General features: G+C 43.5%; 1 protein-coding gene across 1 annotated transcript in view; it reads right to left on the minus strand.

Moving 5' to 3' along the window:
• LOC126365770 (golgin subfamily A member 6-like protein 7) overlaps nt 1-19,698 on the minus strand; it is a 510,481-nt gene that overhangs the window by 69,927 nt on the left and 420,856 nt on the right. Inside the window, exon 3 of the mRNA XM_050008292.1 lies at nt 2,604-2,676. Within this exon, the coding sequence (XP_049864249.1) occupies nt 2,604-2,624 (21 nt within the window). The 5' untranslated portion in view covers nt 2,625-2,676. The remainder of the gene's footprint in view (nt 1-2,603; nt 2,677-19,698) is intronic.

A 19,698-nucleotide genomic window follows, 5' to 3' on the forward strand; every position in this document is an offset into this window, starting at 1 on the left:
TTCAGGCTCACGACAGGCGAATTTTGGCTCTTTCAAAGAGGTCAGTAGCTTTCACTCCACTGTCTTGCTAGAAAGGAGATGGCGCTCTCAAATGGGTCGCATCACGAAGATGGGAAACGACAGTCAACTGTGCCCTTCTCAGAATTAGGCATTTCTTGGTTCTGAAGTAGCTTTGTGTCGCATTCTCTCCTCAGGTTGTAATGTAGTGGCTGCTTTTGCTTCCCAAAGAACCAAAGTTGGAGCGAATCACTTTTGCTTCAAGGAACAGATCTGCTGTATCTAAATACGTCGCCCGTCCTTCTGCAGCTGTTCTCAGACATGTGATGTGTTGTCCGCCGAACTCTTTTGATAATAATCCAGGAAGAACTGCGAGAGGGCAGCTTCTGAGAATCTGTGAAAAACTGTACATCTTTTCCAAATTTTCCTTTAATAGGAAGTTAATTTTTCCATGTGCAGGGTGCTTAACAGCGCGGCTATTAGCGTTCTTACTCATACCCATAATATCAATAACGGTATACTTGAATTTTTCGTTATAACCTTTTTATTAAAATGTGTGACAGTTTTGAATATTATCATTTAATAATGCAATGATACTTTACGGAATGGCCTGGAGGGTATAAGATGAACATCAACAATAGCAAAACGAGGATAATGGAATGTAGTCGAATTAAGTCAGATGATGTTGAGGGAATTAGATTAGGAAATGAGGCACTTAAAGTAGTAAAGGACTTTTGCTATTTGGGGAGCAAAATAACTGAGGATGGTCGAAGTACAGAGGATATAAAATGTAGACTGGCAATGGCAAGGAAAGCGTTTCTGAAGAAGAGAAATTTGTTAACATTGAGTGTTGATTTAAATGTCAGGAAGTCGTTTCTGAAAGTATTTGTATGGAGTGTAGCCACGTATGGAAGTGAAACGTGGGCAATAAATAGTTTAGACAAGAAGAGAATAGAAGCTTTCGAAATGTGGTGCTACAGAAGAATGCTGAAGATTAGATGGGTAGATCACATAACTAATGAGGAGGTATTGAATAGAATTGAGGAGAAGAGGAGTTTGTGGCACAACTTGACTAGAAGAAGGGATCGGTTGGTAGGACGTTTTCTGAGGCATCAACGGATCACCAATTTAGTATTGGAGGGCAGCGTGGAGGGTAAAAATTGTAGAGGGAGACCAAGAGATGAATAAACTAAGCAGATTCACAAGGATGTAGGCAGCAGTGCGTACTGGGAGATGAAGAAGCTTGCACAGAACAGAGTGGCATGGAGAGCTGCATCAAACCAGTCTCAGGACTGAAGATCACAACAACAACAACAACTTTCATTTAATGTTTTAACATGCATATCATATCAGTTGTGCTAAAAGGGATTCCGATTTTTTCTAGCTCTCTATTTACGTGTGCTTGCACAAATTTTTAGCTTTAACTGAACAAAACGGAACACCTGAAATTAGAGAATGTTTAAAAGACTATTTCTGTCGATTGTACTTAGCACCTGGCTTCCTCCAAGGTTCAGTTTCCTTCAATAATTACGCCACAAACATACACAAAGAAAGGTGAAGAATTTTAACATCTAGTGCTGTACTAAAAGATAAAAATTATGAACAAATAAGCGGAGAAAAAAAATAAATTACAACTTCTAAGTCTGGTGCTATTGTGATTTAGGATGTGCATACGATATCTATACGGGAAGTATCCGACCATGACCTATAAGTCTTAAACTATATTAGTTGATAAATGTGACAATTCAGTCTTTTTCAGAGTCGTTCCCTTAACAGCGCACACTTATAACATTTGATCCGTAAGAAATCAATTTTTACGAGGGTCATCAATTATTACAACTTGTTTCTTTATCTTTAAGCTTTGCCTTTAATTTGGGGAACACCAATTATTCAATGTAACACTGGAACATATTGAATTGCGGGATACTTGCTAACTGATATTGAGCAACGCAGTTTTCGAAAATTTCTAGAATGAATTTTCACTCTGCAGCGGAGTAGTCGCTAAATTGAAACTCCCTGCCATATAAAAACTGTGTGCCGTAGTGGGACTCGAACCTAGGAACTTTTCCTTTCGAAGGCAAGTGATCTCCGACTGAGGTATCCAAGGACGATTCACGACACAAGCTCTAGCTGATCGTTTTCTCGGCTGTATTCTTTTTCATCCAAGATCGCCTCCCCGGAAGATATCCAGGAGAATTTCCGTGAAGTTTGGAAGGTAGGTGATGAAGTACAGGCATCGTCATGCTGGTATAGCTCAGTCGGTAGTGCACTACAGGCAACAGTCGTCCATTCGGTTCCCGGTCAGGCACACAGTTTTATCGGACAGGAAGTTTCAGTCCTTATTCAGCCACAAGCAAGACAGATGTCTTCACGGTGCATCCATTAATGGTAAAAAAAAGTCCTAATTGGAACTCCGTACTCGCAGAGGGTCGATTTGTTTCTTTCAGAACCGGTCGGATTTTCTGGCCACACCTTGCATAGACTAAATTTAAAGTAGTTTACTTTTAAATCAAAAGTGCTCACATGAATGGAGAACTGCGCTTCTGGTGTCTAAGATCGTTAAAACAAAAAAGAAACCACAAGCCGTACAAGAGCGTGTAACTTACTCGGTAGTGGAACTGCCTCATCTTCGTGTCGAATGTGCCGGCTTCAGAGTTGCACCGTTGCACAGTCAGACTCCTGCAACATAAAGAATTGTTACTTTTTTTAAAATTGACTTAATACGGCACATTACCTATCCTAGGGTAGTGTGCTAGGGTAGGTTAGACTGTCTCAGATCTGACTCATTGCAGAGGTCGATTTTTTTTTCAGCCAAATTCCAACCGGCTGCGAGTGGGCCAGAGGGTAACCAAATACGTAACATTTGCGAGGGGATTGATTATCTCTTGCGGCATTTGCATTGTGACCACGGTAAACCACCCGAAGAGTATTTCAGGACCAGGCCACTGGGCCTACTTTTGATTAGAAGAAGTTCAAAAATCAGCCACCCAGTTGCAAAACCAAGGTTTCTTAGCCCTTGACCTAGGTTTAGATATTTCTAAAAATATCGAAATCTAGGTCAAGGGCTAATAAACCTTTGTTTTGCAACTGGTTGGCTGATTTTTTCATCCTCTTTAGATGTACACTGTTGCTGATTTGCGGCCATGTTTAATATTTTTGATTAGTTTCTGGCGCAATACGCCCAAATCCCGATTCAATATTTCGAGATCCACAGTGTCAAGAGTGTGTCGAGAATACCACACTTCACACATTACCGCTCACCACGAAAAGTGGAGTGGCCGACAGCCTTCACTTAACGACTGAGAGCAGTGGCGTTTGCGGAGAGCTGTCAGTGCTAAAAGACAAGCAACAGCAGAAATCAATTTGGATGTATGGCGAAAGTTCCAATTAGGACAGTGTGGCAAAATTTGACGTTAATGGGGAACAGTAGCAGACGATGCCCTGAGTGTCTTTACTAACAGCAAGACATCGCCTGCAGCGCTTCTCCTGGCCTCGTGACCGTGCGGTTGGACCGTAGGTGATTGGAAAATCGTGACCTGCTCAGATGAGTTCCGATTTCAGTTGGTAACAGTTGACGGTAGTGTTCGAGAGCGACGCAGACCGCACGAAGCTGTGAACCCAAGTACCAATAAGGCACTGCGCAACCTAGTGGTGGCTCCATAATGATGTGGGGTGTGTTTACATGGAATGGACTGGGTCCTCTGGTCCAACAGAACCGATAATTGACTGAAAATGGTTATGTTCGGTCATTTGCTGCATTCATAGACTACAAGAGAGATTGACTTTTTTTATGGCCGACAGTGCGCCATTTCACCTGGCCACAATTGTTCCCAATTGGTTTGAAGAACATTCTCGACAATTAGAGCGAATGTTTTGGTGTTTTGGCCATCCAGAACATTTATGGGACATAATCGAGAGGTCCGTTCGTGCAAAAAATCCTGCACCGGCAACACTTTCGCAACTAATGACGGCTATAGGGGCAGCATGGGTCAATATTTCTGAAGGGGCCGTCCAAACGACTTGTTGAGGCTACACCGGGTCGAGCTGCTCCACTACGCAGGGCAAAACGGGGTGCGATCAGCGTAGTTTTCATAATGCTGATTAGAAAAACTATAAAGAAATTAGTTAAAGAGATTTTAGAGCACGAAAGAATTGTTAGCTAGTACACGAATAAATAGCACTTTACAGAGGAAAGTTCTGAACTCCAGTGAAGAATAGAAGCAGCGTGTCCCAAGGACACCTCCACTACTTGAGCTCATCAATTAGCGCATTGAAAATGAAACATGTTAAATAGGACACAGCTTTCCGTAAAATGCTTAAGGAAGTATTATTCAAGTACATATAAGTTTTCCGTCTAGTGAATGGTGCAGTCACTTTTGAATGAGTCAGTACCGCCAACAATGAATCCCATGATGGAACATTCATGCAGGGATGCCAGAGTTAGTTTCGGGACACCTTAACAAGGGCTTACTCACAGTTCGCGAACTGATACCGCGAATCAGTCTGAGCGCTCCTTTCTGCGCTAAGATTCGCGGTGAGTGCATAAAGTCGCCCAACAACACAACACCGTATGAGACAACAGAGTGAAAGCAAGTAAAGAAATCAGGCTTTTATGTTTCAATATGCGGGATAGTGGAGACCAATCTTACAGTAAAGACGGGAGCATTCAGTTTCTGCACAAGATCCTGAATGTCATGCTTCTACAACAACCTTCCATCTATTTCCGTATACTTTCCATTCTCTACCCCAGAAGGGAGGTTAGATGTTCGAGTTCTGACCCATCGTAGAGTGAGGAGTTTTTCAGCCAAATATCTGGCGAGCTGGTCGTGGAGCAGAGGGAATCAAAATTCCGAATATTTTTACATGTACACAAAGTAAAGTCGGCGACATATTCGAAGCTGGCAGCGTAACTGTGTCGTTGACGATCGCAGGTGATGCGATCGAGAGGCGACCTGAGGAAAATAAAGGTTATATGCCAACTACCACAAACACAAACGGCGATATTACAGAAATTATTGCATTCCTGTAAAGCAGCTCTCGTTAAAAATAACTACTACGATTAGAAACAAGAAAACAGGAACACGACAACTAAACAGCAATTGTAACGCCCCAAGGACAGAAAACCCCAATTCATAAAATTTGTGGAAACTTAAAGTAGGGAAGTGAGTCATCTTGATAGTGACGGCAACTATTGACGATAAAATCTACACGGTAATATTTTGATTAACACCTGTATCATTCAAATACTGAGAATAGCATACAAAAAGGAGAGGTAAAAGAAAAGGATTATCATAGATTCTTCATCAAACATCTATAGAATAAATTCAAAATCATATGATAGAAGGTTAAATCCAAGAAAGTAATTCAGTCAAAGATAATACTTACCATGGAAGAGAGTTGTAGTCGCATCGAAAAGGAAATTCAATGCGACTACAATGCAACTAGGATATGGAAATGTTCAGTTAGTTAGCTGCTCTTGAGTCGCTCTAGAGTACTTTTGCGATAGTTGTCTGAACGCAAACGCTATTAGATTGTTTCAGTTTTGGAAGTTTGATCATTCGTGAGGTAGAGACTGAAGTATTGATCAGTCAATCGAATGATGAAAGTTAATCTCTACCATTCTCAACGCGACGGTATAGTAAGACGAGTGTTAGACTTCGATTGTGTGATATTGGTATATCGGACTTAGCCTGCGTACTGATGAACAGTTACAAACCTTGAGAGCAATGGATCAACGACAGAAAAATAATTCGTAGCCTTGAGTAGGCCACAATAAAACGAAGACACGAAGAAAGACAAGTACACCGATTAGTCAAAAGTTGTCGTCGGCGTCACGATTACTGAACTGAACAGAAGTTAATCTTGAATGACATATCGGTGTGAGTGTGTTGTAGGGCCAAACAATTAATTACGAAAAGAACAATGAAATCTGAATCAAAAGGTAAATCTGACATGTCGCCTAACTCTTTAAACATTTTAAGTGACTAAGTGAGTACATGAATAATAGACAGTGAAGAGTGATTAGTTTAAACCAGTATTACGGCGTATTAAGAAAAAAACATTTACTCCAACATAAGTTATCTCTGGAGTTACGTCGGACCGTTGCTAATACCTTGACGTAGCAACGGCATAGCAACGGAATAGTAGACAGCAAATTCCATCCTCGCTATGTATGATGTGAGAAACGACAGTAATGATGAAATCAGGAATCAAGATTTTATTTCATCGCGGAACTAACCGGGCATTAAAATAAAAATAAACTATTACCAGTTAGCACAAACTGAGAAGAGTGTTGCGGACAGATGACAGAATATTTCTAAACCACGCGAGGAGTTATGTTCTTACGAGAGTTACAGGTGCTGTTCCACGTCCCACCGACGGGGACGAACATCGTTACGAGTCGCGTCTATTTCCGGCGACTGTAGAAAGAGGGAAGGGACGTCACATAGTCTTGCCAGAAAATAAGTTGTTTTATTGAGAATATCGCTGTCACACATCCCGCGTGTAATGCAAGTGTGTATTACCCACACCAATATTTACGTAATGCTTTCTAGTGTAGTTTTAGTTTAAAATGGGTATCCGGACACCTGTTGGTGGACACTAATATGGGGTGTGTCCACCCTTCCACTTTATGACGGTTTGAACTCTGCTGGTGACACTTTCAATGAGGTGTCTGAATTTCTGTGCTGGAAACGCAGCCCATTCTTCCCAAACAGCGGAAATAAGAAAAGATAATTTATCTTGAACGCTGGCGTCTGGAGCGAAGTCAACGCTGTAATTCATACCACAGGTATTCCATTGTGTCCAATTTCAGTCATGTTTTGTCCACAGACCACTGCCCCACAGATGCAGCTTTATGATAGGGTGTATCTCATACCGGTACAGTTATCGTCTCCGAACCGTTATGCTGTACACAATACTGTAAAAAGTGTTCATGTCCTTCCGTACTTTACTCTTGACACTACACATAATGGCAGGTAACATTCCCTAGGAATTCGATAAACAAAAACCATTCCATCCGATTGCTACAGGGTATTTTAATCAGGCAGTGTACTAAAATCGATAATATTGTGAATTTTTTATTCTTGTATTTACGATTTAAGAGTAAAAAGCTTTATTTTCCAGTTACACGTATCAAAATGGTTCAAATGGCTCTGAGCACTATGAGACTTAATATCTGAGGTCATCAGTCCCCTAGAACTTAAAACTACTTAAACCTAGCTAACCAAACGACATCACACGCATCCATGCCCGAGGCAGGATTCCAACCTGCGACCGTAGCGGCCGCGCGGTTCCAGACTGAAGCGCCTAGAACCGCTCGGCCACACCGGCTGGCTAGTTACACGTATTCTTCAGTTCCACAAATTAGGGCGCTGATATGTTTACATTGCGAAGACTTCTCCTGGTCAGTTCAGTTGAGTAGTGACGACTTATTGTGTGCCGCAGTGAAGGGTGTGTTGCCGTACATACAAGTAGTTTGCGTTTGTAATGTAGTTTCACTGTATTTTCTAATTCCCGTTTTTTCTTTCTTTCTAAACAGATTACCAGATTATGAGTTCCTAAGAAGTAGAAATCCATTATGATATAATTTGTGTGACATGAGGCTGAAAAAAAGGGCGATAAAATAATTTTGTACACAAGACTACAGGGTTATAAACACAAAATCAAATAGGGGTAATGCAGGAGTAGGTTTAATAATGAATAGGAAAATAGGAATGCGGGTAAGCTACTACAAACAGCATAGTGAACGCATTATTGTGGCCAAGATAGATACGAAGCCCACACCTACTACAGTAGTACAAGTTTATATGCCAACTAGCTCTGCAGATGATGAAGAAATTGAAGAAATGTGTGATGAAATAAAAGAAATTATTCAGATAGTGAAGGGAGACGAAAATTTAATAGTAATGGGTGACTGGAATTCGAGTGTAGGAAAAGGGAGAGAAGGAAACATAGTAGGTGAATATGGATTGGGGCTAAGAAATGAAAGAGGAAGCCGCCTAGTAGAATTTTGCACAGAGCATAACTTAATCATAGCTAACACTTGGTTTAAGAATCATGAAAGAAGGTTGTATACGTGGAAGAACCCTGGAGATACTAAAAGGTATCAGATAGATTATATAATGGTAAGACAGAGATTTAGGAACCAGGTTTTAAGTTGTAAGACATTTCCAGGGGCAGATGTGGACTCTGACCACAATCTATTGGTTATGACCTGTAGATTAAAACTGAAGAAACTGCAAAAATGTGGGAAATTAAGGAGATGGGACCTGGATAAACTGAAAGAACCAGAGGTTGTACAGAGTTTCAGAGAGAGCATAAGGGAACAATTGACAGGAATAGGGGAAAGAAATACAGTAGAAGAAGAATGGGTAGCTCTGAGGGATATAGTAGTGAAGGCAGCAGAGGATAAAGTAGGTACAAAGACGAGAGCTGCTAGAAATCCTTGGGTAACAGAAGAAATATTGAATTTAATTGATGAAAGGAGAAAATATAAAACTGCAGTAAATGAAGCAGGCAAAAAGGAATACAAACGTCTCAAAAATGAGATCGACAGGAAGTGCAAAATGGGTAAACAGGGATGGTTAGAGGACAAATGTAAGGATGTAGAAGCTTATCTCACTAGGGGTAAGATAGATACTGCCTACAGGAAAATTAAAGAGACCTTTGGAGAGAAGAGAACCACGTGTATGAATATCAAGAGCTCAGATGGCAGCCCAGTTCTAAGCAAAGAAGGGAAGGCAGAAAGGTGGAAGGAGTATATAGAAGGTTTATACAAGGGCGATGTACTTGAGGACAATATTATGGAAATAGAAGAGGATGTAGATGAAGACGAAATGGGAGATACGATACTGCGTGAAGAGTTTGACAGAGCACTGAAAGACCTGAGTCGAAACAGGGCCCCCGGAGTAGACAACATTCCATTAGAACTACTGACGGCCTTGGGAGAGCCAGTCATGACAAAACTCTACCAGCTGGTGAGCAAGATGTATGAGACAGGCGAAATACCCTCAGACTTCAAGAAGAATATAATAATTCCAATCCCAAAGAAAGCAGGTGCTGACAGATGTGAAAATTACCGAACTATCAGTTTAATAAGCCACGGCTGCAAAATACTAACACGAATTCTTTATAGACGAATGGAAAAACTGGTAGATGCAGACCTCGGGGAGGATCAGTTTGGATTCCGTCGAAATGTTGGAACACGTGAGGCAATACTGACGTTACGACTTATCTTAGAAGAAAGATTAAGAAAAGGGAAACCTACGTTTCTAGCATTTGTAGACTTAGAGAAAGCTTTTGACAATGTTGACTGGAATACTCTTTTTCAAATTCTAAAGGTGGCAGGGGTAAAATACAGGGAGCGAAAGGCTATTTATAATTTGTACAGAAACCAGATGGCAGTAATAAGAGTCGAGGGGCATGAAAGGGAAGCAGTGGTTGGGAAAGGAGTGAGACAGGGTTGTAGCCTCTCCCCGATGTTGTTCAATCTGTATATTGAGCAAGCAGTAAAGGAAACAAAAGAAAAATTTGGAGTAGGTATTAAAATTCATGGAGACGAAGTAAAAACTTTGAGGTTCGCCGATGACATTGTAATTCTGTCAGAGACAGCAAAGGACTTGGAAGAGCAGTTGAACGGAATGGACAGTGTCTTGAAAGGAGGATATAAGATGAACATTAACAAAAGCAAAACGAGGATAATGGAATGTAGTCGAATTAAGTCGGGTGATGCTGAGGGAATTAGATTAGGAAATGAGACACTTAAAGTAGTAAAGGAGTTTTGCTATTTAGGAAGTAAAATAACTGATGATGGTCGAAGTAGAGAGGATATAAAATGTAGACTGGCAATGGCAAGGAAAGCGTTTCTGAAGAAGAGAAATTTGTTAACATCGAATATAGATTTATGTATCAGGAAGTCGTTTCTGAAAGTATTTGTTTGGAGTGTAGCCATGTATGGAAGTGAAACATGGACGATAACTAGTTTGGACAAGAAGAGAATAGAAGCTTTCGAAATGTGGTGCTACAGAAGAATACTGAAGATAAGGTGGATAGATCACGTAACTAATGAGGAGGTATTGAATAGGATTGGGGAGAAGAGAAGTTTGTGGCACAACTTGACTAGAAGAAGGGATCGGTTGGTAGGACATGTTTTGAGGCATCAAGGGATCACAAATTTAGCATTGGAGGGCAGCGTGGAGGGTAAAAATCGTAGAGGGAGACCGAGAGATGAGTACACTAAGCAGATTCAGAAGGATGTAGGTTGCAGTAGGTACTGGGAGATGAAGCAGCTTGCACAGAATAGAGTAGCATGGAGAGCTGCATCAAACCAGTCTCAGGACTGAAGACAACAACAACAACACACAAGACGATATATTCTCCTTGGGCAGTATGTTTGCCGAGCTGTGTAAGAAATATCGCTGTTATTCATAAATTTTTGATCCGGGACTTGTCGCCTTAACTGAACGACATGTCGAGATAAAATTATCATAAGGTATTCATCGATGAGACGGGCATTATAATGAAGTTCTCCATAAATCTACAGATAAAGGGAAAGAAACGAAATATCCTCTAAAATTATCTCTGAAAATGCACTGTCACATAACTCTGAAAAATATTTCACATACACCGATTAGACAAAATACAGGGTAAATCAGGGAGAGTTGGATTACTTTTTTTCAGCATAAAATTTGTGTGTTTTTTCAACTATTTTTTACCTCTGTTAGCATGTTCATATAGAGTATCATATAAACTTAAATACAATATACAGGGTGGTCCATTGATCGTGACCGGGCCAAATATCTCACGAAATAAGCGTCAAACGAAAACAATACAAATACGAAACTTGTCTAGCTTGAAGGGGGAAACCAGATGGCACTATGGTTGGCCTGCTAGATGGCGTTGTCATAGGTCAAACGGATATCAACTGCGTTTTTTTTAAAAATAGGAACACCCATTTTTATTACATATTCGTGTAGTACGCAAAGAAATATAAATGTTTCAGTTGGACCACTTTTTTCGCTTTGTGATAGATGGCGCTGTAATAGTCACAAACGTATAAGTACGTGCTATCACGTAACATTCCGCCAGTGCGGACGGTATTTGCTTCGTGATACATTACCCGTGTTAGAATGGACCGTTTACCAATTGCGGTAAAGGTCGATATCATGTATGGCTGTTATGATCAAAATGCCCAACGAGCGTGTATTACCCATTCTCGCATGCTGGTGGTTTCGCCAACGTACAAACGCTTTGCGTAAATGCTGTCGACACTAGCACGAGAATAGCCCATCAGGCTCGTCATTTCAGAGTTGCCGCGCTATAAAAATCTGTCATTTGCCAAAGATGTTTGTGTCAGCGGATTTCCTTATTTGCGACCCTTGCCGTCGGTAGAATGATTCCTTACTCGTCTCTACTTTCCTTATACACTTTCCTTACCTTGTAGCGTGCCAGTAATGTGGTCATAACGTTTTGGCTCATCAGTGCAATTGAGTACCATGCAAGATATGTTAATTTGGTGCATAACTTCGTGGTGTTTTTCTTTTGTATGTTTTTATTACGGTTGTTATGGGTTTATTTATACACTACTGGCCATTAAAATTGCTTCACCAAGAAGAAATGCAAATGATAAACGGGTATTCATTGGGCAAATACACTCCTGGAAATTGAAATAAGAACACCGTGAATTCATTGTCCCAGGAAGGGGAAACTTTATTGACACATTCATGGAGTCAGATACATCACATGATCACACTGACAGAACCACAGGCACATAGACACAGGCAACAGAGCATGCACAATGTCGGCACTAGTACAGTGTATATCCACCTTTCGCAGCAATGCAGGCTGCTATTCTCCCATGGAGACGATCGTAGAGATGCTGGATGTAGTCCTGTGGAACGGCTTGCCATGCCATTTCCACCTGGCGCCTCAGTTGGAAAAGCGTTCGTGCTGGACGTGCAGACCGCGTGAGACGACGCTTCATCCAGTCCCAAACATGCTCAATGGGGGACAGATCCGGAGATCTTGCTGGCCAGGGTAGTTGACTTACACCTTCTAGAGCACGTTGGGTGGCACGGGATACATGCGGACGTGCATTGTCCTGTTGGAACAGCAAGTTCCCTTGCCGGTCTAGGAATGGTAGCACGATGGGTTCGATGACGGTTTGGATGGACCGTGCACTATTCAGTGTCCCCTCGACGATCACCAGAGGTGTACGGCCAGTCTAGGAGATCGCTCCCCACACCATGATGCCGGGTGTTGGCCCTGTGTGCCTCGGTCGTATGCAGTCCTGATTGTGGCGCTCACCTGCACGGCGCCAAACACGCATACGACCATCATTGTCACCAAGGCAGAAGCGACTCTCATCGCTGAAGACGACACGTCTCCATTCGTCCCTCCATTCACGCCTGTCGCGTCACCACTGGAGGCGGGCTGCACGATGTTGGGGCGTGAGCGGAAGACGGCCTAACGGTGTGCGGGACCGTAGCCCAGCTTCATGGAGACGGTTGCGAATGGTCCTCGCCGATACCCCAGGAGCAACAGTGTCCCTAATTTGCTGGGAAGTGGCGGTGCGGTCCCCTACGGCACTGCGTAGGATCCTACGGTCTTGGCGTGCATCCGTGCGTCGCTGCGGTCCGGTCCCAGGTCGATGGGCACGTGCACCTTCCGCCGACCACTGGCGACAACATCGATGTACTGTGGAGACCTCACGCCCCACGTGTTGAGCAATTCGGCGGTACGTCCACCCGGCCTCCCGCATCCCCACTATACGCCCTCGCTCAAAGTCCGTCAACTACACATACGGTTCACGTCCAAGCTGTCGCGGCATGCTACCAGTGTTAAAGACTGCGATGGAGCTCCGTATGCCACGGCAAACTGGCTGACACTGACGGCGGCGGTGCACAAATGCTGCGCAGCTAGCGCCATTCGACGGCCAACACCGCGGTTCCTGGTGTGTCCGCTGTGCCGTGCTTGTGATCATTGCTTATACAGCCCTCTCGCAGTGTCCGGAGCAAGTATGGTTCTTTTTTCCATTTCCAGGAGTGTATATTACACTTGAACTGACATGGGATTACATTTTCACGCAATTTGCGTGCATAGATGCTGAGAAATCAGTACCCGGAACAACCACCTCTGGCCGTAATAACGGCCTTGATACGCCTGGGCATTGAGTCAAACAGAGCTTGGATGGCGTGTACAGGTACAGCTGCTCATGCAGCTTCAACACGATACTGCAGTTCATCAAGAGTAATGACTGGCGTATTGTAATGAGCCAGTTGCTCGGCCACCATTGGCCAGACGTTTTCAATGACATGAAAGGGAAGCAGTGGTTGGGAAGGGAGTGATACAGGGTTGTAGCCTCTCCCCGATGTTATCAGTTTGTATATTGAGCAAGAAATAAAGGAAAGAAAAGAAAAATTCGGAGTAGGTATTTAAATCCACGGAGAAGAAATAAAAACTTTAAGGTTCACCGATGACATTGTAATTCTGTCAGAGACAGCAAAGGACTTGGAAGAGCAGTTGACAGTGTCTTGAAAGGAGGATAAAAGATGAACATCAACAAAAACAAAACGAGGATAAAGGCATGCAGTCGAGTTAACTCGGGTGATGCTGATGGAATTAGACTGGGGACTGACACATTTAAAGTAGTAAAGGAGTTTTGCTATTTGGGGAGCAAACTAACTGATGATGGTCGAAGTAGAGAAGATATAAAATGTAGACTGGCAATGGCAAGGAAAGCGTTTCTGAAGAAGAGAAATTTGTTAACATTGAATATAGGTTTTAAGTGGCAGTAAGTCTTATTTTCTAAAAGTATTTGTATGGAGTGTAGCCATATATGAAAGTGAAACATGGACGGTAAATACTATAGGCAAAGAAGAGAATATAAGCTTTCAAAATATGGTGCTATAGAAGAATGCTGAAGATTAGATGGATAGACCACATAACTAATGAGGAGATATTGAATATTATTGGGGAGAAGAGAAATATGTGGTTCACCTTGAATAGAAGAAAGGATCGGTTGGTAGGACATGTTCTGAGGCATCCACGGATCACTTATTTAGTACTGGAGGGCAGCGTGGAGGGTAAAAATCGTAGAGGGGGACCAAGAGATGAATACAGTAAGCACATTCAGAAGGATGTAGGCTGCAGTACGTACTGGGAGACGAAGCAGCTTGCATAGGATAGAGTAGCATGGAGAGCTGCATCCAACCAGTCTCAGGAATTTCCTTTCAGGATGAAAATGTGGTTCGAGTGTGGCTCAACGAGTTCGTCGCCTCAGTACCACGTGATTTCAATAGTCGCCGAATCGAAAAATTACCGCAACGTTGGCAGACTGTTGTAAATAGTGAAGGCGAATATATTATTGATGACCAGAGTCTGTGTTATGTTTCTGTTGTGTTTACTAAACTTACGGAAATATACTACGAATTTATGCGCCAACCTAACGCTTTTCGACACCAACAGTAGAACATTGTTAAGAGGAAATAAATGAAACGAAACGTTGCAAAAATTCTGGTAGCGCATAATGATAATTTGAGTTGGAAATCAAGTTATAGACTTCCATACACGCTTCAGTTTAGCAACTTTCACTCTGCGAATGAAAGCTGGTTTTAAATATCAGTACGTCGGTTGATAGGCCGTAGAAATGTAAGAAAGAGAGAAAATGAAACCCAGCTCCGGTACATAGCCTACTCCTCTCCAACGGCATCACAATGACCCTCCGAGCTTAACGCAATTAACTGACGTAAGGTTCGCCACCAACAATGGCAGACGCCCTCAGTCCCAGAGAGACTGCAGAGCAATTTGGAACTTAATTCAAATAATTGGCTCACAGTCACGTGAAAAAAAATCACGGATCTACTTCTCCTCTTAACGTATACTAAATATTGGTGAACATTCTTTCAGCACCAGCGTTTGAACCGGCTATCACTCATTCGATCACGGCGACGAAATATGATTCAGTAATAAAAGACAAACTTGCCTGCGTAGAACTGAAAATGTATGGAGAAGTCACGAAGAGGCCTTCTGCACCTACAACTACATCTACTCTCCCATTGTGCCAGCCACTGAACAGCGCGTTGCGGAGAGTATTTCGTAACGATAATGCCATCAGACCGTCGCACACTCTTGATGAAATACCGGTTCCCTAAACTTCCAGGATTTTGCGGGAATAACGTCTCTTTCTTTCAAAGAATACATCGGACAGCGAAGATGATAAACTGAGGGTTAATCACTATTTCATTTCTTGATTTTAACCTACAGTGCCATCGGTAACAGGTAAGATAAACGGCAGAGTTGGGTTATAGCAGCGGGCAGCGATTCCAATGGACTGCGCAGCGCGCTGCGTAGCGGCAGATGTAGGAACCTGCTCACTGGCTGGTCGCATCTCCCCTGTTTCCCGGGAACCGGTTCTCCGCGCCGTGTCGTTCAACCCGATAACCGACTGACTTACTGGCGCGTCGCCCTTCATTCCCACTCCACCGCCACCTCGCCCTGGTGTGCTCGTCACTGCAGGTGCACAATAAGCCATCTCTTACTTGCTGCCGACGGCAAGGTGGCGAACGTCGGATAATCGTACAGCTGTCGTCAGACTGAATGACGCAGTTAATTTCTATTTATTTACCGGCGTAGTCCACATCTTTTTAGTTCACACCGCTTCGGCGACTTGCGCGTCGACGATGATGAAATAATGATGATAAGGACAACACAAATCTCAGTCCCCCAGCAGATTAAGTATCCGACCCGGCCGGGAATCAAACCCGGGCGCCCTGCAGGGCAGTCAGCCGTACTGAATATTCATCTATGGAGGCGAACACCAGTTTGATAAGCAACATACGGCGGATGGCATACTGAAGCAACTGATTGGCCGAAGTCAGGATAGCATCTCTTCACGATCCTCCATACCGTCAAGACCTTGATCCGACCTAAACTTTCCTGGGACAAATCCCGCGTAACCTTTTTATTTAATTTAAAAGAGATTTAAATGTAACCGTAGGCTTCCGCGGCCGTTGTCAATGTCAATAAAATTCTTCTGGGTTAGAGACCGCATTGTCATTTATAAAATTCCAACGTTTCGGCGTCTGTTGCATGACGCCTTCCTCAGGGTGTGTTGCTACACACCCTGAGGAAGGCGTCATGCAACAGACGCCGAAACGTTGGAATTTTATAAATGACAATGCGGTCTCTAACCCAGAAGAATTTTATTGACATTAAAAGAGAATTGTTTTCCTCATCTGATGGCTATAGTCTACGCAAGAGTAAGAATGAAGGCGGAATTATATCTCTGATGTATTACAGCATTTGTACAGTCTGAAGAAAGTAAATAAGAAGCATTATATTAAGACCGGCCTTTGTGACCGTGCGGTTCTAGGCGCTTCAGTCCGGAACCACGTTGCTGCTACGGTCGTAGGTTCGAATCCTACCTCGGGCGTGGATGTGTGTGATGTCCTTAGTTACGTTTAATTAGTTCTAAGTCTAGGGGACTGATGACCTCAGATGTTAAGTCCCATGCTGCTTAGAGCCATTAGAGTTTTATATAAAATCATTTAAAGCCCATATTAGTCTAATCGTGGAGAAGAAAACAGAAAAGAGGAACAAAATCGTAGCTTAATTTGTTCCAAGATTCACTGTTGCCTTACAGGCGCACAGTTGGCTTTGGTCTTCTCAATTTTGCGTCCGCAGCTAGATTAAATTTCGTTAAGAAGTAACTGGAAAGGAGTCATGGATCAGTGTTGCACAACATTTTTAACATAAGAAAGGTGGCGTCCGCTGGGCTTCGTGACTCTCCACCATCCACTGTAAAAACCCGCCGAAGTGAGACTGCTGCGGAAATGCTGCATATGTGTCAGGCGAGGCCACGCCGTTTCTTTAGAAGTATGCAAGCAAGGAGCAAAGCGAGCAGTGGAGGCATGTGGATTCACCAACCGCGAGAAAGAAGTTTCGGTCATCATAGGGCAAAGTAATGCTGAGTGTTTTTTTGGGAATGCCATGATTTGCAGCTAGCTGGTTATGGTCGTAAGACACAAATGAAAACCCTCACATGAGCATACTGCCGAATTGGGCTGTCGACCCTGCAGGTGGCTATCAAGACGAAACGTCCTGTGAACCTGTACAAAGGCGTGTTTTTGCTCCACAAGGCCCCAGATCATTCTGCACAGGACAGTCACTCCATGTACACGACGCCTGTTACATCGATGATAACATAAACAGCCCCAGACGAAGGTAACGCAGCTCCAACACGTCCATCTCGATAACTCGAGAATCTCACCATATTCGAGATACTCTAACTCCTTCGTCTTAATCTGGGGAACTACGGCCTTACGTAGATGTAAGCACAACCACGCAAAAAAAAGCATCCTATGATTGGTTTAAGCTAGGCACACAAACAACGCAATGAAGTCGAAACTCTGTGTAAAAGGAAAACTGACTTGCACCGCCAGCTGCGCTCATACAGCCTATAAATCGACGAAAACAGGGATGCCGAGCACATGGAAAAAAAACGAGCTAAACACGGCTCTACATAACGAGCGACCGCATTTATAATCAAAACCGCTCTGCACCCAGTCACACTTTGCTGTGGCCCAGTCTGCTTAAATGGAAAAGAAAGCGTTAGATGTACGTCGTAATCTCTTTCTTTCCCCTGCCTCTGTCCATCTTCGTCTCCCCTTTCTTTGTCCATCTCCTTGTCCTTCTCTCTTTCTCTACACATCACTTCCTTCTCCTCTCTCTATCTCCTCTTTGTCCCTCCGTCCCCCTCTCTGTCCAACTTACCCTCCCCTCCCCCCTCTCCCCCTCTTCTTCTGCTCCCTCTCTCTGTCCATATCCTCCTCGTCTTTTATGTCTATTTTCTTCCATCCCTCTGTCTATCTGCTCTTCTCCCCTCTCTCTGACCTTGAACCATTTTTATTATTACTGTAAATTCTGTTTCTGTAGTAGTATTTTAATCATAAACCAGGAAGCCATAAATACAACTTTCTTGTTTACTAATAACGTTTCACTATTATAAATATTACAACGTTTCGCAATTATTAAAATTATATAAATTTATATATTATATATATTTAAAAATTACGTAAACAAAACACGCGCGCACACCAGCGGAATGTTGTGTCGAAATTTCAAAGCAATCGGTCGAAAACTTTCGGAGATGAACAGTTTTGAAGAAACTAACATTTATGTTTTTATTGATATAGACTGTCCTTACCGATGACGTCATTGGTGTGTTGCAGGTACCTTAACGCCGCTGCTGGCCCAAGAGATACCGTCAGAATCCACGTACAACCGTAACACATCTCTACTAGGGTTTCCCAATACCCATGCATCAGCTGTCGCTTCTGGCATAAATAGACCGATAACGCTACTATCCGCTAAGACTGCTGCAGAGTTTTTCTTTCCCCACATCCGCTTGTCGTGGCACTTTTTCCCCCTCTGCCCTTATAAACGCTAACCTTCAACCGCTTTCTGTCTACTATCTCCTCGATGGCGCCGTACTAGCGGGTGATCGCAGCCAGATGTACGAAGAACACGCCAGACCAGCATCCTATGACTCCTCGGTTAGTGTATTAACCCTTTTCGTAAAGGCGACAGTAGAACTTTATGTGTTGGTCACCGTGCTAGTGCATTCTTGACGAGCTCCACTTCTTTGTAATGGACACTGTCACACTGTCCGCTCCCTTAGCCGTGTGGTCAGAGCGTCTGACTGCCACGCAGCGCATCCGGATTCGGTTTCTGGCCGGGTCGCAGATTTTCTCCGCTCGGGCACTGGCTGCTGTGCTGTCATCATCATGGACACGCAAGTCGCTCAGTGTGGCTTAAACTGAAAAAAAGTTGCAGAAAAAAAACAACGTTCAAATGGCTCTAAGCACTATGGGACTGAGGTCATCAGTCCCCTAGACTTAGAACTGCTTAAACCTAACTAACCTGAGGACATCACACGCATCCATGCCCGACGCAGAATTCGAACATGCGACAGTAGCGGTCGCGCGATTCCACACTGAAGCGCCTAGAACCGCTCGACCGGCAAAAAAAGAGTTCCAATTCGGCGGCCGAACTTACCCAGGTGAGGACTCCCGTCCACCAATTCCGTACGATCATTTCATTTAAGTTACACATTTTGCTTCTTTGGCCTATTAAATTTTGTACAAGCTTCATCCCCCTTCCCCGTCCCCCTTTTTGGCGAAGAAGGGCGTAGCAGATATCCCAGAATGACTGCGAGGTCGAATGTTTCCATAGCGGCCAAAATGCATAGTTTTACAACCAAGGTCTCCGCCAAGTGCTCCATCCTTGACAGAAATATGTCGCATTGAAGGGTGAATATAAAGTGAAGGACTAAACGTCAACATCACGTTTATGATCGCTTTAATTCTTGAGGCGATGACCAAAACTTGACGACCACCCCTCGTATTAGCTTCGACAGGCTGTAGCATGAAGTCCTCACAACACATGTCGAGTACAGGTCTCGCTTCAGAAGGAAACGGCCACGGGATCGCAATGCGAACAGCCACTCATGCAGGAGAAATTTCTTTAGCTTCGCAGCGACAACGAGCGGCCACTTTCGCTACTGTGTACCTTCGCCGGCGTGTGACGCGGCATCAGTCCGTTAAAAACGTCGAGAGCGACAGGGCAGTGAAAGTAAAAAAGCCGTTTGGCGCGAGGCGTCGAGCCGCGGCGGGTGCGGAGCCACCGGCATACACAACAGAG

Source organism: Schistocerca gregaria, chromosome 4, assembly GCF_023897955.1.
Source record: "Schistocerca gregaria isolate iqSchGreg1 chromosome 4, iqSchGreg1.2, whole genome shotgun sequence".
NCBI classification, from domain to species: domain Eukaryota; kingdom Metazoa; phylum Arthropoda; class Insecta; order Orthoptera; family Acrididae; genus Schistocerca; species Schistocerca gregaria.